At 37.0% G+C, this 19,804-nt stretch overlaps 2 protein-coding genes across 6 annotated transcripts in view; one reads left to right on the top strand and one right to left on the bottom strand.

Annotated features, from left to right (window-relative positions):
- The window catches only part of LOC112169864, a 46,357-nt gene that overhangs the window by 1,428 nt on the left and 25,125 nt on the right, over nucleotides 1-19,804 (top strand). For 4 of the 5 annotated variants that reach the window (XM_040508166.1, XM_040508165.1, XM_024306926.2 and 1 more), the window contains 2 exons: nucleotides 1,427-1,489; nucleotides 1,617-1,767. The exons of the other annotated variant lie outside the window; for it this stretch is intronic. In XM_040508166.1, the coding sequence (XP_040364100.1) occupies nucleotides 1,427-1,489; nucleotides 1,617-1,767 (214 nt within the window). The remainder of the gene's footprint in view (nucleotides 1-1,426; nucleotides 1,490-1,616; nucleotides 1,768-19,804) is intronic. 5 annotated transcript variants of the gene reach the window in all.
- On the bottom strand, nucleotides 9,537-13,097 carry LOC112169863 (disease resistance protein RPV1). The gene is made up of 3 exons (XM_024306922.2): nucleotides 12,499-13,097; nucleotides 11,011-12,049; nucleotides 9,537-10,935 (listed from the first exon to the last, which is right to left on the bottom strand). Exons 1-3 carry the CDS (start codon nucleotides 13,005-13,007, stop codon nucleotides 10,489-10,491), a joined length of 1,995 nt encoding a protein of 664 aa, XP_024162690.1. The 5' UTR covers nucleotides 13,008-13,097; the 3' UTR covers nucleotides 9,537-10,488.

The following is a 19,804-nucleotide window of genomic DNA, read 5'->3' as shown; positions in this document are numbered from 1 at the left end:
CAATTGTCTGAAGGGTTTAGTACTTTAGTTCTTGGTTTGGATCAGTACGGGTCTTGTTTAATTAAAACAAGAAAATAAATTTTTAATATCTGGCACTTGTGTTTACCAAAATGAAAGCAGTAATTATCATCTGATTCATTTAATTTTAAAGTTGAATTGGGTTAAAGTGGACTGTGTCGGTTTTGGATATGCAGTCTTTCTGATCTGTGCAGCTGCCGAGTAGTGTGGTTAACACTTTGTTTTCTTGAAAATTTTATCTTTTCTGATTGCAATTAATCATCAAAACATAACGTGTCCGGTTATGAAGGAAGTTATAGGCACTAGATGTCATGACTGCTTCTGGAAACATAGTACATATGGTCACTTCCTGACTTGTACTCTCACATATAACTTATACGGTTTTAGGGAGACCAGGCACAGTGGGATTAACAAGATTCCTAGAGCTAAAAATATCTTTTAGGTGGAAAATCTAAAGCCCAAATTTAGGAAGAGTCTATCAGCAGAAGAATCTCTCAGGTTTTCTACACTAAAGGAACTTAGGTGCCATTTTTGTAAAGCAGGGAACTGTAGTTCGTGGGTCCAGTAACAATTCTAAGGTATCAATGGATTACATTCATGGATCCTGTTGATTTTTTGTTCATGTGAAACAACTTTCAAATATCAACAGATGCTTACACTTGGCTTGATTTTTGTTTCAGTTATCTCACTGCACGAAAGATCAAACTTAGATTCCCCTCTTTTTTGAGGCATCAATATCATTCATATTTTAATATTGACTGGATGAATAAACTAGGTTTTGTCATTCCAGAGATGCATTGTCTATAGGTTCAAAGGTTTGATATTCCAGAGCTGGTTGTTCAAATGAAGTTTTTGAAAATATGATATCAGTTACTTTTGTTTGTTTTGGTTTTTGTTTAAATTTTTGTCTTCAAAAGTCCTTGAAGTATTCTATTATTACGTGAAGCTTTATGCATGGCTTTAGCATCTAGTAGTTAATATGTTGTGATCTGTTACATGAAGTTTAGAGTTCATTTGAATGGTTCTGCAGTCTGCTGGACGTTTCTTGGTAATTAAGAAATGTATGTCTCATTTTGGAATGATTGGGATGGCCGAGAAGTTAATATAAGTGAGAATCACTTGGATGAGAATTAACTAGGTTATGAAATTGCATAGATGGGGTTTGTAGGTTTTGATTCTATAGTTCAAGAATGCATTGTTCAAATGAAGTTTTTGAGAATTGAGCTGCTTGTTTGTTTTTGTTTGTTCAAAGACCTTGAAAGTATTCTAGTGTGCCATGAACTTTTATGCATGAATGTAGTAGGAGTTATTTGGTTGTGATTTGTTCTAAAGTCTTAAGAGTACACTGTAATGGTTCTGCTTGAGATATCTTGCTAATTAAGATCATCTCTCGTTTTGAAATGTCTAGGATGGCTGAGGAGGCTGAAAAGCTTAAAGATGAAGTAGACGCACTGCAACAAGAAAAGTCAAGGTGAGAAGCTATTGTATGAACTTTGTTCCTGCAAGTTTGCTGTAAACTTGTTCTTAATGGTAGTATGTGACCATTCTATGCATATGTTTTCTGACTTGTGTGGTTGTGCCCCTATTTCCATCTTAAGGTGCTCATTCCAGGAGAAAGAGGTTGACAGCTTCGAGAAGGATTTAGATATAACAGACCTGTCTGACCTGAAGGCTCAAGTAGTCAGCGTCAGTAGTATGGTTGAACAATTAAGATTGCACAAGGCTGAGCTTGATCATGGGAAGTCGCAGGTTAGTGGAGTTGAATTTTGGCCATGATTTGAACTTTTACTTATCTTCAATTGGAGCCTGAATTGTAGTGGCATGAGGAATGAATTAGTTACATTTTCAGAGTACTACATGATCATGATTTTCTCTATGAGTTATTCTAAGCCTCCCTGTTATGTTGTCTGCTAATCAGGACGTCAGGATACCGCATCTGTTGGGAGTAGTTACAAGTTAGTGGAGGCCATCTGTCCATCTGCATCAGAAAATTCCACAGTTGTCACATCTAAAACTGCATCTCCAGTTTGCTGCTCATATAGTGAGAATTCTTTGTGCAAGACGATGAAATGCAAATGTCGATCCAAGGGTGGAAGCTGTGGTGCCTCATGTGGCTGTGCAGTATCTAAGTGCAGCAATAGGAAAGCAGTCCCAATCAAGTCGAGTGACTTGCCACCATCAGAGATTTCTAATGGCGTTCTGAATAGTTCAAACACCAGTGAAACAGTGAAGAGTAGCATAGAGGCTTCTGAAGGTGCAATGCTTCTTCAGAGTACACTAGTTCAGAAGGCTGCTGAACAAGAAGGGAACTTTGGAGCAAGAAAGAAACCCTTGACTGAAATTGGGAACGTATTGGTATGCTTCATTACCTTTTTGAGTTCCACTTTATATTCTTAGGATGCTTAAAATTTTGTAGTATCTGATAGATTAACTTAATGTTCTCTATTAAATACTTTGCTTTCTGCTCTCTAATGGTGTTCTTACTAATTATTATCTGGCCGGTATCTCTCTCGGTTCCTCTTTGACAAACTTTCTAAATTTTTGCTTTAATGTACCTCTGACCCCTAATAGCTACTTCATGCTTGCTGGGGTTCATTATCCTTTTCTTCCTTGCTCTGACCCTAAGTTCTGAATCTTACAGGTGAGTACAAATGGCGCCCAAAAAATAGGGAGAAAGCCAGTGATTCAGCTCCTTACCGTAGACCCAATTTCCTCAGTGCCAGTAAATATGGAAGGCCTAAAGGAAGCAGAAGGAAATGACAGATAAAAGAAGGTTGGTCCTTTGCGAGTGGATGTCCTGTTGGCTAGTGAATTGATTGAGAAAGTATTCACACAACAGCAGTGGCAAGAAATTCCCCTTTGTCCTATGATCGTCAAGGCAAGCAATCAGAGCAAGAAACCAACTTTTTGTCGTTGTAACCCTTTAGATATTGCCTTAATTTCCTCGCTTGCTGTCTATGGATGTAATCCATTTGAATTTAGGGTGAACCACATCAAATTATTTGTCCAATGGATTTTTGTTTTACTCTTCTTATTTTGTCAATATTTCATACTTGTTTGAGCTTCTGCGTAACAAAGATAACATAGTTGAGCAAAATGCCAAGTGTTTTAAATTTAAAATTTACTTGGGTTATTAGAGAACTTAAATGTTGGCAACGTAGTCAACCTTTAATTTTGTTTTCAATTTCCTCTTCGATAAGTTTAGGCCATCAATTTTGTGAGTGGGAGACCTTAGTAATGCATATCTGAAAGTAGAATACACCTCACATGAATGTCATGATCATTCACAGTTTTTTGGTTTCAGCAATTGCTGATAGGGTGGTTTTAGTTAGATCTCCTCATTTGCTATTTAGACCTCTTATAATTTTTTTAAAATTTTATTTCCTATTTTACCCTCTAAAAAAAATAAGAAGAAGATAAAGAATTTCCTTTTAATCACAAACCTAGCTATTTGATCTTCCTCGCAATGAGACCTTAAAAAACAACAAGAATTGGTTTTTGGGTATGGATCCGGGAAGCCAAACCTCCCTTTTGAGTAGCAAAATGAGCAAAGAATTCATCAAATCATGCTTTCATATTCCATATTTTCTTCTTGCGCGTAACAAATTTTCTATTTCATTCCAATTTAGAAAAGATCATCACATCATCATCAAAACTGCACCTCCCTCCAAAAAGGTTCAATCTTTGCCTCATTAAACATTATTGATGCATCAAAACACCAAAATAAAGACCAATTCTTTGTGCGAAGCAATCCAATTTTAGTACCTCTTGCTTTCTCAGACCCAGGAAGTACAGAGCTCACTAAACCCAATTCAATATCATGTTTTTCTCCGATTATCGTTTCAACTTATACAAAATTATAAATATAGATTTGGCAAGCCTTCAATTTGAACCTCAACCCAACCACATACTTAGCTGATAAGTCTCAATTCAATCTCAAAATCAAGAACAAGTAGTCAATGATTATGGAAGCTATTATTGTTTATATAGAGCTTGGGTGGAAAAAGAATGAAAAATAACTTGTATTAAAAGAATAAAGAACCTTAGGTGGGTTGAACAAATGAAAGAGAGAGGATTTGACTCTGTTGATGAGAACACATGATTAAAATATGCAGTTTTTATTATATTATTTTTAATTTATAGAAGGGGTAAAACAGGAAAAAAGAATTTATAAAAATTAAAAGAGGTCCAAATAGCAAATTGAGAGGTTTGAATACAACCTCCCTTGCTGATATATATTTGCAGAGAGAAAGTTGGTATGAATGCGTCTCACTGAAAGTTATCACAATGCAAAATGAATACTCTACGCTTCGTATTTGGTGGAGGAAAAAGCAAAAAAATCAGAAGAGTGGATGAAAATAGTGAGGAGCTCCTTGAGGAATGTATGTTGTCTTTTGAACAAGACAATTATGGTCATGCATGCAACACAACTTATCGATAGAATTGAACGCTATAATTATGACAATGATCATGTCAACCTATATGTTTCAATGGCTTTCAGATGATTAAAACTGATTGTAATTTTTTTTTTTATGTTTCAAAATCTATCACTACTATTCTGTATACGCTAGTCACCTTTGTTCTATTTCCTCTCCACTGCTTACAATCTTCTCATTCATTGATTGAAAAAAGGGCAATGATATAGGGCCTCAATGAGGCCTAAGATTTATGGTCTCAAATCCTAGGTGTCATGCCATATAAGTAAATAAAAATTTATTTTCAATTCCATATAATATATCTTGCCACATCATACTATTTCAACACCAACTTTACCCTTTTACATTTCCTTTTAGATGTTAATTAGGGGGTGAATCAATTACATTAATGAATTTAATTAGGTGACAAAAAAAAAATATCAGCTATTAATTATATATTAATTTAAGAGATATGTCTACAGATTCTTTGATCAATATTTTTCTTCATTTAATTAAATTATTTCCTTTAATTTTTCTTCCCAAATGGCATTAATATATTGAATTATGTGTCAAGAAATAGACGTTAACTTTTCTTTCCAAATATTGATTAATTTCATCCACAAAAATATAGCATTAGTTAATTGAATTTGAGAAATACTTATGTCTAAATTAAGAGGTACGAACAAATTACACGTTAGCAGTCATTAATTAACATCTACAATCTAAATATAAGGGAAAGACAATAATAATAAATTCAGATTTAACGTTTAAACCCTAGCTATATAAAGAGAAAACAATGAACAAAAGAAATTTAGAATATGTATTTTTCACCTTATATTTTCAAAATTTGCAGGAACCTAACAAAAGTTGAATTCATATACATGTGTTATACAAATCTATTAATCGAATGTACGTGCAAATCTATTAACTGAGTTCCATGAAATTTTTTCTACTCTTGATTGAAGAAAAAAAATTGTTGTTTAAATCTAAGCATGAGTGTAATGAAAAAAAAATGAAAGAAAGCCAAATTTTTTTTTTTTTTTAGAAGAAAGTCAAAATAATTTAGAGTCATTAGATTTTTGAAGGATAAGATGGTCTTTTTCTCAATAATGACATGGCATGATTTGACAAATAGGTGATTTGTGTAGATGACATGGCATGACACCTAAGATTGAGGCCACAAATCATTTTCCTTGAAAAAACAAGCTGAAATTCTATTTGGATTGCAAGAAACTGTCTTTTAGATTTTTGTATGCTAGCCTTCATTGTATTTGAAGTTTTTACGTTTGTTGATGTAATTCAGCTAATTGCTTGGTATATAATTCACATGCATACATGCAAGCATCAATGTCAAGACTCAAGAGCCAAATATTATTAGCACATGACCACTTTTCAAAAATGTGAAAAGAACTTACCGGTTCACTTGCAAATAGTTAGCAGAGTAGAAAATCAAAAATAAAAACCGAATTAATCAAACCAAGAAAAATGTAATACTAATTCTTCCTGATGTGCATCATGTGTCAGAACCATGGGAGCAGCAGCATGGCCTTTCACTATAACACTTATTCTTAGTTCTTACACTTGAACCACTATAACCCAAAATGGGAAAAAAAGAGTAGATGGAGCAACCATGGGAGCTCCAGCTCTTTCCAGTTCATTCAAAATGTCGCCAGCAGTTTCTACCCAACCTAAATGAACACAAACTTAATTTTCTTGAATAAAAATCATTCCGCGTTACAAGTAATGTTTGAACGCTGGCAAACCAGAAATACATCAACATTGACAAACATATCATCCATTGAACGAACCTAGATAGAAAGAAATAAATTGTAATCTGCTTAGCTATTAAAGTACATATGGGTTGGCATAAAGTGATGGTGTTTAAGAAAGCGTTGGTCAAGAGTTTTGACCCATACCTTTTCTATGTGTACCAACCCATTAGCGTCAGAATTACGTACATGATGGTCTACAGTCGAACAAACAGAGAGAAAAAATGTAAAGTAAGGGGTCTAATCTGTTCTGATCCTCAAGCAGATGGAAGATAGCATACTGAACAGTCGATCAAGGAGATGCACACAGAGATGGCACTAAGTAATCCAAAATAGTACCACAACCTTCCACACGACCACACCTACTCCATCCAAGCTTTTCCTTTGTATCCTTGTCCAAGAGATCACAGATGTAAGTTGTAACAGAGCATAACCCAAAACGTCACCAACAGAAAAAGTACTTCCAGAGATTCCTCCAGCCATATCGGGTATTGCACCGGGGGCTCACTTTATCCAAGGAAAAATTGTATTAAAAATGCTTAAGCCGAGGAAACCGAGGAAAAAGATCATGAACCATTTTGATTTATCTTATGGGAAAATCGTCCGTATAGTACCTGATATTTTTCCCAATCTAAATTTTAGTACCTCACGTTCAGAAAATATCAAAACGGTACCTCAGGTTCTGACCCCAACCGAAGAATGGTACCTGGAGCTGTTAGCTCCGTTACGAAAGCTGACAGCTGTCATATTTTGATCATTAAATGACCAATTTACCCTTTATTTTTTATTTTCCTTAGTTTTCTTCATATAATTAAAAAAAACAAAAAAAGTTACGAGAATGCCAGACTTGCTTCACCTCCGGCGCCCCAAGTCGGTGCTGTACCGTAGTAGACCACTTCCTCTTCTTCCTCTACCCCAAGAAGCCCAGTGCCGTAGACCCCTGCCTCTTCTTTCACTTCCTTTTTTTTTTTGTCCATAATCTTTAATGCGTAGACAATTCCTGAATCCTTCTTCCTTGCTCTCACAACCTTTGAATATGAACCAACGCCATAGATCTTGCCCAGTTCAAAGTCTTGGATGGTGAAATTTCTTGGGGAGCCTTGCAAGAAAAGTTCTTGGCTCTCTGAACGTTACTATTAGCACCATCACCACCATTAGAGGAAGAATTCCCCTGAATCTTTAACTTGGCATCAAAATCTTCCTCCTTAACGAAAAGCTCCGGTTCCGAAACGAACTCGGAATTCGGACCTGAGAGTCAAACTTTATTAAGAATTCAGAGACCATGAAACTTGTTCTTGATCAAGACTGAGACAGAGACATTCCAAAGCCACAGACACCCCTCCTCAAATGCTATTCTTCTTCTTGGGAGACTGAAGATTGGAAACTTCAACAGTGCCACCATGCGACATGGAGGCTTTGTAGGATGTGATTAGGCCACTTGGCAGCATCAAGATGGCTTTGCTGCCATTATCAAGACTCATCTTGGCCACTGAACTCTTGTTCCAGGTAGTCCCCGTTGATGGGTTGTTGAAATGGGATTGAAGTAACAGCTAAAGTCTAATAAGTGGGAATCCCCTCTTGTTGTAATTAGTAAAAGAGCAAGGCGAGATTTGGATAACAAAAAGGGATTGGATGCCATGGAGGTCATTGCCATGTGCTTTCCGATTCAAAGATGGAGCAAACAAATCCCCTCTTCTACTTGATTGAAAACCAATCAATGATATAAAGATGCAACTAGCCGGGTGTCAAAGTTGGGTCCGACGAGATTTCCAGGTCGGAGGCGGTTGTTGATGGCATGTTTCCTCTACCAAATTGTTGATGGCATATTTCTGGATTTGAATAAGGACGAGAGAGAGAGAGAGAGAGAGAGAGAGAGAGAGAGAGAGAGAGAGAGAGAGAGAGAGAGAGAGAATTTTAAAAAATGTTTACATAAAAAATAATGTATTAAGACATAAAAAGACGAAAACATCCTCCAACTAACAGTTTCTGTAACGGAGCTAACGGCTCCAAGTACCATTCTTCGGTCAGGGTCAGAACCTCAGGTACCGTTTTGATATTTTCTGAATGTGAGGTACTGAAGTTTAGAATGAGGAAAATGTCAAGTATTGTACGGACGATTTTTCCTTATCCTGTAAAAGAATTTAGTAACAAACTATATTTAAGCTCATACTTATGAAATCTGTGGTTTAACAATATGGTGTTTAGTTTTGATCCCTACTTACCATTTCCTCAGAGTTGTTAGTGTCCATATCGGACCTAATGACAAGTACATGCTAGTCGCCGGAATTGTGACAGTAACTAGTACCGGCACTGTCATGCATAAGTTTCTGAAACGAATGCAACCTTTCCTACATCATAAAAAATTACAAACAGAAAAGGCAAGGTCTTGTTACCAGATTTTGCTAAAACCTGTTAATCTTACTCTGACCGGTTGTTTCTAAATTTTCATCAGAAATACAAGATTCTTACACTAACAAAAAATTGAAAAGGAATATATACGTACCCTGACAGTCGTAGCTAGGGATCATGACGACAGCAGATGGCTACTTCCAGTTATTCCTAGCCTTTAACTTCTTCCTAGAGCTCTCCATCGGTTTTGATCTTATTCCGTTGGCTAGCTCTCCAATCTTTTGAAAATCTACTATTATCTAACAGTTAGGTTAAACCGCGTCATTAGCAAATAACTTCTGAAAATGAAGAAGCTCAGAAAATGCCAAGAAATTAAGGTGCATCGATCCTATTTTGAACAATCGATGGCCTAAGAAATATATCTCTTTTAAAAGTGAGTAGTAATTGAAAGAAGCATTCATATTCTATATGCGCGTTGAATTTTGATTGATGTGTTTAAATGTTGATCGATTTATCATTCAATAAAGCAATCAATCAATTATACATAAAGAAATTGACAGAAGAGGAAAATTACACAAGCAACAAAAAAACCAACTTAGAGATTAAGGGACGCTTCTACTTAAACCTAATATCATCAAATGGAAGGGAAGTTAGAGCACTTATATTTGAGGACCCTCTTTTTGCATATATAAGTACACAAATCAAATTTAGGGCCCTGTTCTGTCGCACCGGCTCTACTTGTTGAGAATATACACATTCCATATGGGAAAAATGGGACCTTGCCTATGAGTTTATAAGGGTTTGGGTCACTTCATCCATTGCCAATTGGTTTTAGATGTGAACCCCAGATTACTTTATCATGGTATCAAAGCGGGTTACCCACGTGTGCATGCCTCATGGCCACACGAGCTCCACATCACCCAAAATTGTCCACGTGTATGGCTTGAAAATTTGCCACACGTGCGGGGGCGTGTTGAGAATATACACATCCCACATGGGAAAAATGGGACTTTGCTTATGGGTTTATAAGGGTTAAAAATGGGACCTTGCCTATGGGTTTATAAGGGTTTGGGCCACTCAATCCATTACCAATTAGTTTTAGATGTGAACCCCATATTACTTTATCACTGCTGACCCTGAACTCTTGCGTGGCTCCTCCGTAACTCATTGGTTTTCTCGTAGTGTACGTTGGTGCTCTTCGGTTCTTATCTACGTACGTTTAAGTGATTCGGGTTGGGGTTTGGTCGGAGTTTCATGCACCGTTTTGGTGGTTTGGTATGCTGTAGAAGCGTTGGTATCCTAATTGGGGTGCGTGATTTCCTTGGTTGACGGCAACTGCGACTTGGTGGGTACTGTTCTCAAATAATCTTTGCCCTCTTGGGGGCGGTTTTAGACTTTAGTCCCTGTTATTGGTTAAAGAGCATGGCTAGGCGAGTAGACGTTCCAGCACTTGGGATGACCAGGGTGATTTCAACTTTCAACACAGATGGCGGTGGTTTCATCCCTGACATGGTGGTGGTAAGTTTGGGTTGTGGAGAGCTGACTGGTTTAGGGTTCTCCTTGGTGTAATGGTGCAGATAATTACTGGCTGTCTTTGGGCCAAGTGAACATGAATTTCTGATACGATTTTAAACCAAATCAACACAGAAGGAAAAAAAAAAAAAAAAGGAAAAAAAAACTGCAACCTGCTTCTTCCTAGCATAAACATCGATCATGCGCATGCATGTATAGCGATTAGCTAGATATCATCAGCTTGCAAACGTAGTTATTATTGAACATATATTGGAAAAGAAGAAAAGTTGACACTGAGCATAAACTCACAACAAACAATTTTGGCACATAAAATGGATGTACATCCGGCCCAGAGATGCCTGCCAGATTAACAAATCTTCAATATATAGGAACCTGGTGAAGTTCATAGAGGGCAATAAACTGCTCTACTTTTTCAATTTTTTGGTCATGTTTCTTTGGTTCCAATGTAACCTTGAAGCACCCAAGCATAGGAGGAATATGATAGGCCAAAGGTATATTTTGTAAGGATTCTCAATGTGCCGAAGGATGCAAGCATACTGAACTGTTGAGTAGACCCACTGAGAGATGCCACCAAATAAACCACACATGTCAGGAACACTACCAAAGATTTTGTTACCGGAACGTGAATAAAACCACCCACACATTCCCAGTTGCCTCCTATATTTCACTCTCTCCTTTATACCCTTGTGAATGAGCTCCCAGATGGAAATGATCACAGCCAAAATAGCCAACACCATGCTAATTAGTGAAAAATGGGGCTTATTACTTGGGGAGGAAAATTGATCAAACATAGCTGAAGAAATTTCTAGACCAACATTGGTGAGTAAAAAGATCCACGCGGTTGAAGTGGCCTACAAAACGAATTAGTAATGCATTAGATTAAAATTTCAACATATCTAGCAGAAAATACACACACACACACTCACCATTCTATAGTTGTGAGGCTCTTCACCCATTTCTTCAATCATGTCATGCATCCAAATACGAGTTTCTTCAATATTTAAAAGAGGCTTTTGCATGAGTTCTTCAATCACCGGATCTTCTAGTGCATTATAAGTTATTCTGAGATCTTTAAGCTTTATGCTAGGAACTCTTTTATAGCTATCTAATACACCCAACACAGTTTTCCATTCTTCTAATGCAATATAAGTTATTTTCAGATCCTCTAAAATCTTCTTCTTAGAAACTCTTTTCTTATTATCTAACACTGATAAGACTGTTTGCCATTGATCCAAATGTTTACCACAAAGAAGTGAACCCAAAAGCACGAGTGCTAATGGAAGCCCTTGAGCATAGTGTACTGCTTTATTTGCCAGTTCCTCATAATCAGATGAAAGTTTACTTTTTGGGAAGGCATTCCAACTGAAGAGCTGTAAAGCTTGATCACTATTTAATCCCTTGACTTCATAAATTGGGTCAACCTGATGAGCCACTAGCAAATGCTTATCTCTTGATGTTATGATAATTCTACTACCCCATCCGAACCAATCAGACCCTCCAGCTAAATTGTTTAACTGGTCCAGTTGATCAACATCATCGAGAATTAAGAGAATCCTTTTTTCTCTCAACCTTCTCTTTATCATATTGATTCCTTTGTCAACATTTGTCACCTCCAAATCTTTTTCCTTTAGAATCTCAGAAAGAACAATCTTTTGTAATTTAGCTAGACCTCCTGCTGCCTTCGAAATTTCTCCAACATTTGCCACAAAACAACTACCTTCAAACTTTTGTGCATTTGCATTGTACACAGCTTTAGCAACTGTGGTCTTGCCTATTCCACCATTCCCACATATACCAACCATGCGAACATCACTTTTATTTTCTTCCACTCCTAAAAGATTATTTATATCTCGTACACGAGAATCTATTCCAATTGGGTACTTTGCTACATTCAAGTATGTGTGGTCGTTAAAAACTTGTACTGAAATATCTTCGACAATTTTATGAATGAAAGTAGATTCATACCTGCAAGGTTGAATATGAAACATTTAACATATTGGAAGATTATCTATTTTCGGAGCATCATGTTCAATAATATATTGATACTAGAGTTGAAGTGTCTTTATTAAAATACACAAGAAATTGATAACTTAAAATTATAAATAAAGTTCATGATCTAGTTTAAAAGACATCTATAGTTTTCATCAACAGAAACTAAGAGAGTGCAATGTGAAAGTGAGACCTCATGCATGCAACAGAGTAAAGAGAGATATTACTAAATAATCACGAGTTGGTTCAAAAACATAAACATTGACAAAATGTATTCCTGTATATATGTCAGATACTGATCTCTGACAACATCCTAATATGGATTATAATTTTTTTTCTAATATATTAATTGTGTTTTCAAATCATCATGTAATTAAATTATTAAACCTTAGAATCAAAAATTAATTAAGTAGTCAGAAAATTACTCGTCCGAGAAAAGCCACCCGCTCAACTCTGCTACTTCTCTGAGAGCTGCTCTCCATCGCATCACCTTCTCATCGTTATGCTTGAATCTGTGCTCATGATTAGCAAATGCATCGCCGAATCTTCCTCTTTGGTTTCTTACTTCTGACGGATCCACCTTGTAAAAAATTGGTACGACCCTTTGTTGCTTTGATTCTCTACAGTGAAGGATCTGGACAAGTTCATCCAAGCACCATGTTGAGGACGCATAGTTGGGAGAGAATATGATGATAGAAATCCTGGACTCTTCAAGTGCTTTCAGTATTTTCAACGAAATCGCTTCTCCTCTTCTAGTGAGATGTTCATCATCCCTGAAGGTTTTGATTCCCTTCTGAACCAAGCTGCTGTACAAATGATCTGTAAAATTCTTGCGTGTATCCTCCCCTCTAAAACTCAAAAAAACATCGTATGTCCATGAACGAGGCAAAGCAGGAGAGGAGGAGACTCCTGATGGAATGGTGATTGGATCCATAAGCAGTACTGATTAAGTGATTTGGGAACGGTACTGATTAAGTGAGATGTCGAGGATTATAAGAGCGTACATAGCTACATACAGCAATTTCCTGCTTCCTTCCATGTAAATTAAAGTGAAGTACGTCCAGGAATATAAAAGCAGATTCAATGAAAATAGAAAAATGGAAAAATAACAAAAGTCACTGCATACGCGCTCTAGTTGCAAGCCGTGTTGAAATATGCTTCTACGTAGCTATCATATATAAATGTTAATGTTTGTGATGGCAAATTAGTCCCTAGCTGTGTTAATACAAAAATGAGCAATAATTGAAATAAGCATTCATTTTCCATAGGCGCGTTGAAATCTGATAGATGTGTTTAAAGATCGATTGGTTTAAACACAAAGCAACAAACAGCAAAATCCAACTTAATGATCAATGGAAGCTGATAGGTTATTTCAATCCACCTAAATAGATGCACAAAAATGCCTATAACTTAACCCTACAAGAATGTCGAAAATAGTATAGGTAAGTAGGGTTCGTTCCCGCAAAAGATTGTGGTTTAATCACTAATCTAAAGACTCAAAACAAAATAAATACTAAACTGTTCGATCAGTTAGAAAGATCTGACTGGCAGACGACTCTAAACTACTCTACATGTTACGAAAATTTACAGACAGACTCTAGACATGATAAACTAACTACTGACAAAGTTTGATAATTTTTGAAGCTGTTTTGGTTGACGAACTAATTAAATAAAAACGAAGCACTAAATGACTCCGAAAATAAAAAACTTGATTCAGGGTATTGAAAATCAAAGATAAAACAAGTTAGAGGAATTGCATCCACCACCAATCAATCAAGAAAACTAATCATGTTCAACCTAATTTCATTTATTTATGGATGAAGATGCTCAAGTTAACCCAACGCCTAAATTAACCTATTGTTTTTCCTTACTTGTATGCTAGGTGAGAGACGATCTACACCTAACCTATTTTCTAAAATGTAACCTAAGTTGACACAACTCTAGATTTAAAACAAAGAAATTATTACGCAATAGAAAAACGAGATATCACTAGGCATCTTAAATATGACGCGTCTCAATTAACCTATGAACCTAATCACTTGCCTTATAGACAATTTACTACTCTAGAACTCTCAACGGAACCCTCGAAGCAAGGCACATGCAATGATCATTCATAGCAATATAACCCTAAACATGCAATCTAAGTTGCGCGCCAAAGAAAACATGCAAAGGAATCATTAATTTGAAGATAGAAATTAGGTTCTCATCTAACAGATAAACAAAACTAATTGAAAGTCACAACAAGTTTACAATCATGATTTGGGGTTTCAACAACCCCTAACTAAAGAGTTAGTTTCTCATAGAAAGAAAAACAAAAACAAGCAAAAGAGAAAAATAAGAAGTTGCAGGAGAGATGAAAGAGAGGAAGAGAGAAGAGAGGAGAATAGAAGAGAAGAGAAGAGAAGAGAAGAGAGCTTTTTCAAATTTGCATAGCCCTTTTATATTGCTTCTTGAGTCCTCTTTCATTCCTTTTTGGTTTGAGACTCCTTGAATTGTAGAGAAAGGCAACTTCTTGATTCTCTATTTGATTTAGGATTCTCCACACTTTGTCCAATGAGAATTTTCCATATCATCATCAATATTTCTGCGAAGTCAACTCATCTTTGATGGTGTTCCATGACCATAACAATAATAACAGGCAGCTCATGATGATCTTTGGGGAAGGCTTGAACTACTTTGCTAAGAAGTTCTTTCATGCTCATATTCAGGGACACCCATGTCAACAGATACATGTATGTGCACAGATCGAGGACTCTAATGAGTTTCTTAGCTTCGAGGTCAGTTGTTGTTTCTTTATAAATAGTTCCAGCATCAACATAATATGAATATTATCATGCTTTCGACCGACTTGTGGAGCCTAAACATGATGGGAAGCACGTATCCTCTGTTGACATGAGTTGTATCAATTAACTTTATTATATATGATTTATTTTGTGTATCAATTAGATTTATTGTTTATAAATTAGTATTAGCGTTATAGTTGACTTGGAATGATAACCGGAAATATATTGGATGTCTTGGGATCGTCTTTGTAAACCTAAAGAGGAGGGAGGAATGGGCTTTAGGAATTTATATGCTCAAACCACGAATGGTTGAAGGTCGACTCGGCATCTAGTTGTTTGCTCGCCCAACTTTATAAAGCAAGGTACTTTTCTGAGAGTGATTTCTGGTCTTGAAGAAAGTGACTCAAAATCAGACTATATGCTCATTGCGTCTTGTTTCTGGTGTATCCCTAGCTCCAGAATCGTATCTACAATTCCCATTCCATGAGCATAGTTAGCTATATGTGGATCTTTTGTGGAAATCTTTGTGAACAGTTTGTTGGTTTATGTTGCAATGAATGTTTGCAATCTTATTGGCTTTTGATGTTTTTTAGTTTTGATTTTCATTCCCATAGAGTTATACATGCATATTTGCCTTTGATATGGTACTCTGTTTGATTGAGATTGCATTTTGTACCCATCTGAAGTGAAATAAGTCTTGGTCAACTTGGTCAATGTAATTTGTAAGGAAAAATCTTGATTTGGAGGGAAGAAATCACCTCCATCAGTCAAATTCATATGTGTGTTTTGGAAGGAAGAAGTAGTAGCTAATTCTCGTCTTAGCCAAGAAATTTAGGGCATACAAGTCTTTTTACTCTCATTTTGTGGTGCGCCACACGTAGTCAAGTTAACTACTCCATGCCATGACAGAAATTGAACAAGAACATGACATGCATTTATAGGAAAAATAAGTGTAGGTATCACATTAATGGTAAGTTTACTTATTTAGAATGAAAAATAATCATGAATCGGAAACAAGTGGAATGGGAGAAGAAAGGAATCGGTATTGATTCTGGTGGATTGATTCCTAAACCCATCTCCCCAATTCGTATTCAGGAATCGATTCCTAATAAGGAGGTGGGACCTACACCCGTTCCGATTCCTTCATGTGTTAGTAAACGCATGAATTTTTTACCCGAAAATATTCTGATTCATTTATGTATTAGTAAACGCATGAATGTTTTTATCCCGTAATCGTTCCCTCCAATTCCAAATAAGTAAACGTGCCCTAAATATTTTGTTAGTTCGAATATATCATTGAAAGTAACCCCAATGTTAAGACAGTATTGGTAAAAAAAAAAAAAAAAGTCCTAAGCACTATGATCATCTATCACTAGTATAGTTTCCATTCCCCGTTTCATTTTACTAATTTGACCAACACTAAGTGTAGTTGTCACATGGACTGTCACGTACCTTAATTAACACTAACGTAAGTTTCTTGTTTTTTGGAAGACTGAAATTAAATACAGAGCTCATGCAGTACCTATAAAAGCTAGCCCATTTCATTTCTCTCTTCCCTCTCCATCTCCTCTCTCGCTCTTGCTCTCCACTCTCTCCTCTCTCAGAACCATGGCCAGGTTTTTCATGATGTTTTTCAGCTCCTTTTCCAAAGCCTGCAACTTCCGACTACCTAAGAAAGCAACAAGAAAGGAAAGAAGAAATGCAAAAAGAAAGGAAATGAAGTTGGCCAAGAAGCTTAGGGCTACAGCTACTTATGGCGTGCAGACCTCGACTAAGAACTTCATTATCACTGCCTTTATGATCGTTTGCATTGGAATTGCAGAGGCAGCCTTCCCTCTACTTCTGAACTGTCTCTCTCTCTCTCTCTCTCTCTCTCTCTCTCCCCCCCCGGCGCCACTCTCTAATTCTTGTTTAAATTCCGTCTTTCTTGATATTTTTGTTTTAGCTTTAATCTTATGGAAACTAGCCATGGAGTCTTATCGGGTTTGCTTTGCCCCGATTCTCATAAAAAATGTGGCTTCAAGAATCTTCGACGAAGAATGGACGACATTTCTTGGCCTTCTGAAAAAGAATTCCTATCTTCAGAGCACGACATTCGAGGCGGGCTCTATGATCGACGGTGAGCTTCAGGAGGTTTCGTCCGCCATAAGAGCAAGTTCACCCATTGGGAGAAAATGTCAAGGTCATTAGGTCATTGAGTTGACTGGTCAAGAAACTGTTCACTACCACTGGACGTGTGTTTCCACCCATTCTGTTTCTTGACCGGTCGATTACTGTTCATTGAAATTTTTTTTAATTTGTTTATTGTAAAATTGAAATATATTTGATGTAAATAGATGGTAATAATGGAGATTTATGGATAATTAATGTAGAACAGATGGCAACAATGATTGAAGAGTACAAATATTTGGCATTTGGTTTGCTGCAAATTTGGCAGTTGGTGTCTGAATTGTGATTGCTATAGCTTTTTGGAAAGGGAATGACGCTAGGAAGAGAACTAGTCACTTTGCCATGACATGTGGGGTTTTTTGGGCTTTCGGGATCATTTTGGGTCTCAAAACTGCAATTTACTATTTTTCTGATATTTCGGTGGAAAAATTATGAGCCACCTATAGTTACCGACAATCTTTCTTGAAATAAGTGAATCAACTACCGACAATTTTTTTGAAAAGCTTGAAACAACCACCGACAACTTTGAACTGACCAGATCATTTGAATACTATTCAATCTAACAATTATTGTCGATGCAATCTTATCTAAGATTTTGGATCAGATTACGTAGAACTAGGAGTGGACACGTGTTCTTATCATCTGATTACATTTGATGTGAAAAATTTAAATAAATAGAGAAAGAGGCAGCACTCCATTCACACACAATCTGATATTGGCAAACCTCCTCCTTTTTCATATCTCCAGATCCAACACATTTCCTCTCTTTCTCTCATTTCAATAAAGAGATTATGGGCTATGTTTCGACAGTCTCGAGATGAAGATTATCAAGAGATGTGTAGATTAATGCCCTTGTGATCGCAGCAGTCACTCAAGCTGAATCTTCAAATCAAACACGACGACAGTTCTCGACTGGGGCGTGCACCGAATAAGGAGCGATTTAGGGAATCAAGCAACAAAAACATGATGGAAGATTACTTTGTTGAGCATCCAGTTTTCAGTGATGAAGAATTCCAGACACGCTATAGGATGAGGCACAATGTTTTCAACCGCATCTCTAGTGACCTTTGCCGCTATGACCTGTACTTTGTCCAGAAATCAGATGCTGCTAAGAAAGTCGGACTACTTCCCAAGCAGAAACTAACATGTTCCTAACAAATGCTTGCTTACGGTGCTGGGGCAGATCAATACGATGAGTATTGTCGAATGGAAAAATCTACCTCCATCAAAGCTCTTCAACGATTTAAAAGATGAATCGTTAATCTGTACTCTGCAATACCTCCGAGCTCCTACTTCAGTCGACCTTAGAAGACTGCTCACCAAAGCTAAGAGAAGAGGATTTCCTGGGATGATTGGAAGCATTGACTGCATACACTAGCAATGGAAGAATTGCCCAACAGGTTGGGCAGAAAAATACAGCGGTCGAAAACGTATCCCCACTATCATCCTCGAAGTAGTCGCATCGTATGACACATGGATGTGGAACGCCTTTTTTGGAATGCTTGGGGCATGCAACGACCTCAACGTGCTAACAAAGTTCCCATTGTTTGACGAGCTTACTGCTGGTCGAGCCCCTCAGATCCAATTTCAAGTGAATAACAAAATTCACAACTTAGGCTACTATCTCGCTGATGGTATCTATCCTAGATGAGCGTCTTTCGTGAAATCAATTCCAAGGCCTACACGACTAAGGATCTGAAGTTTTCCCAGGCTCAAGAGGAGTACATGAAGGATGTTGAAAGATGTTTTGGTATTTTACAGTTGCGCTTTAATATTGTTAGAGGAGTGGCTCGTGGGTGGGATAGAGAAGACCTTCGATACATCATGTTGACTTGTATTATATTACACAACATGATAATCGAGGATGAAAGACCAAAGGACAGTGATGAGGAATTGGAGTCCGATGAAGAAGAGGATAACAATATGCAGCCCAGGTTGGCTACGGTTTGGGAAGGACCAACCAGTGATTACTTTGATCCTGTTGGTAGAGATGGTTATTATTTCAATGGATTCATGGATCAATACCATGCCATTAGATGTGCAAACACTCAATGAAACCTTTAAGAAGATCTGATAGAGCATTTCTGGAACATTCAAGGTAACTTGGAGATCTAGATCTGGTAGATGTTTGAATAATTGGCTAATGTCTAGCCAAAGTTAGACCGATCGAGTTCTGCTTTTCTATTTTTTTCTTATTGTTTATGTGCTTTTAATTTGGCTTGTATTATGTTTTTTATGTGCTATCATTTTTAATGTAAGGTGTGTGCTTTAATAAGTGCAATTTTCAAATACAACTTTTATTTCATAAAATTTATGCTTACATAATTGAAAAACTAGGAATAAGTACAATACAATTACACAACATGTATAATCACCTAATTATTCTCATCGTGATAGTCATCCTCTTTAGAAATCCAATTTGTGTTTGAAGGGTCATCATTAGGGTGAGGGTTAGTGGAATCACGCATAGAAAAATGTGAAAAGTGTGGTTGTGTAGGATATCCACCGGGGTAAGGTGGTTGTAGATAGTATTCACTGGGGTAAGGAGGTTGAGGGAATTCACCGGTGAAGGGAGGTTGTGAGAATCCACCGGTGAATGGAGGTTGTGGGAATCCACCGGTGAAGGGAGGTTGTGGAAATCCATCGGGGTAAGGTGGTTGTGGAAATGCACCGGGATAAGGAGGTTGTGGGAATCCGCCACCAAAATTTCGTTGTGGGAATGAACCACCAAAATTGGGTTGTGGATAGTATCCACCCATAGAAGGTGTTTGAAAACTTG

The sequence above is a fragment of the Rosa chinensis genome, chromosome 6 (assembly GCF_002994745.2).
Source record: "Rosa chinensis cultivar Old Blush chromosome 6, RchiOBHm-V2, whole genome shotgun sequence".
Taxonomy (NCBI): Eukaryota; Viridiplantae; Streptophyta; class Magnoliopsida; order Rosales; family Rosaceae; genus Rosa; species Rosa chinensis.
Note: the sequence above shows the minus strand (reverse complement) of the source record. Positions and strands in the feature narration are given on the sequence as shown.

Bases quoted from the DNA above. Each gene is read 5' to 3' on its own strand.
- LOC112169863 (XM_024306922.2), bottom strand. From the start codon at position 13,007: ATGGATCCAATCACCATTCCATCAGGAGTCTCCTCCTCTCCTGCTTTG. The intron at 12,050-12,498 runs GTAATTTTCTGA...TCAACCTTGCAG, and splicing joins GGGTGGCTTTTCTCGGACGA to GTATGAATCTACTTTCATTC. The intron at 10,936-11,010 runs GTGAGTGTGTGT...TTCGTTTTGTAG, and splicing joins AGCCTCACAACTATAGAATG to GCCACTTCAACCGCGTGGAT.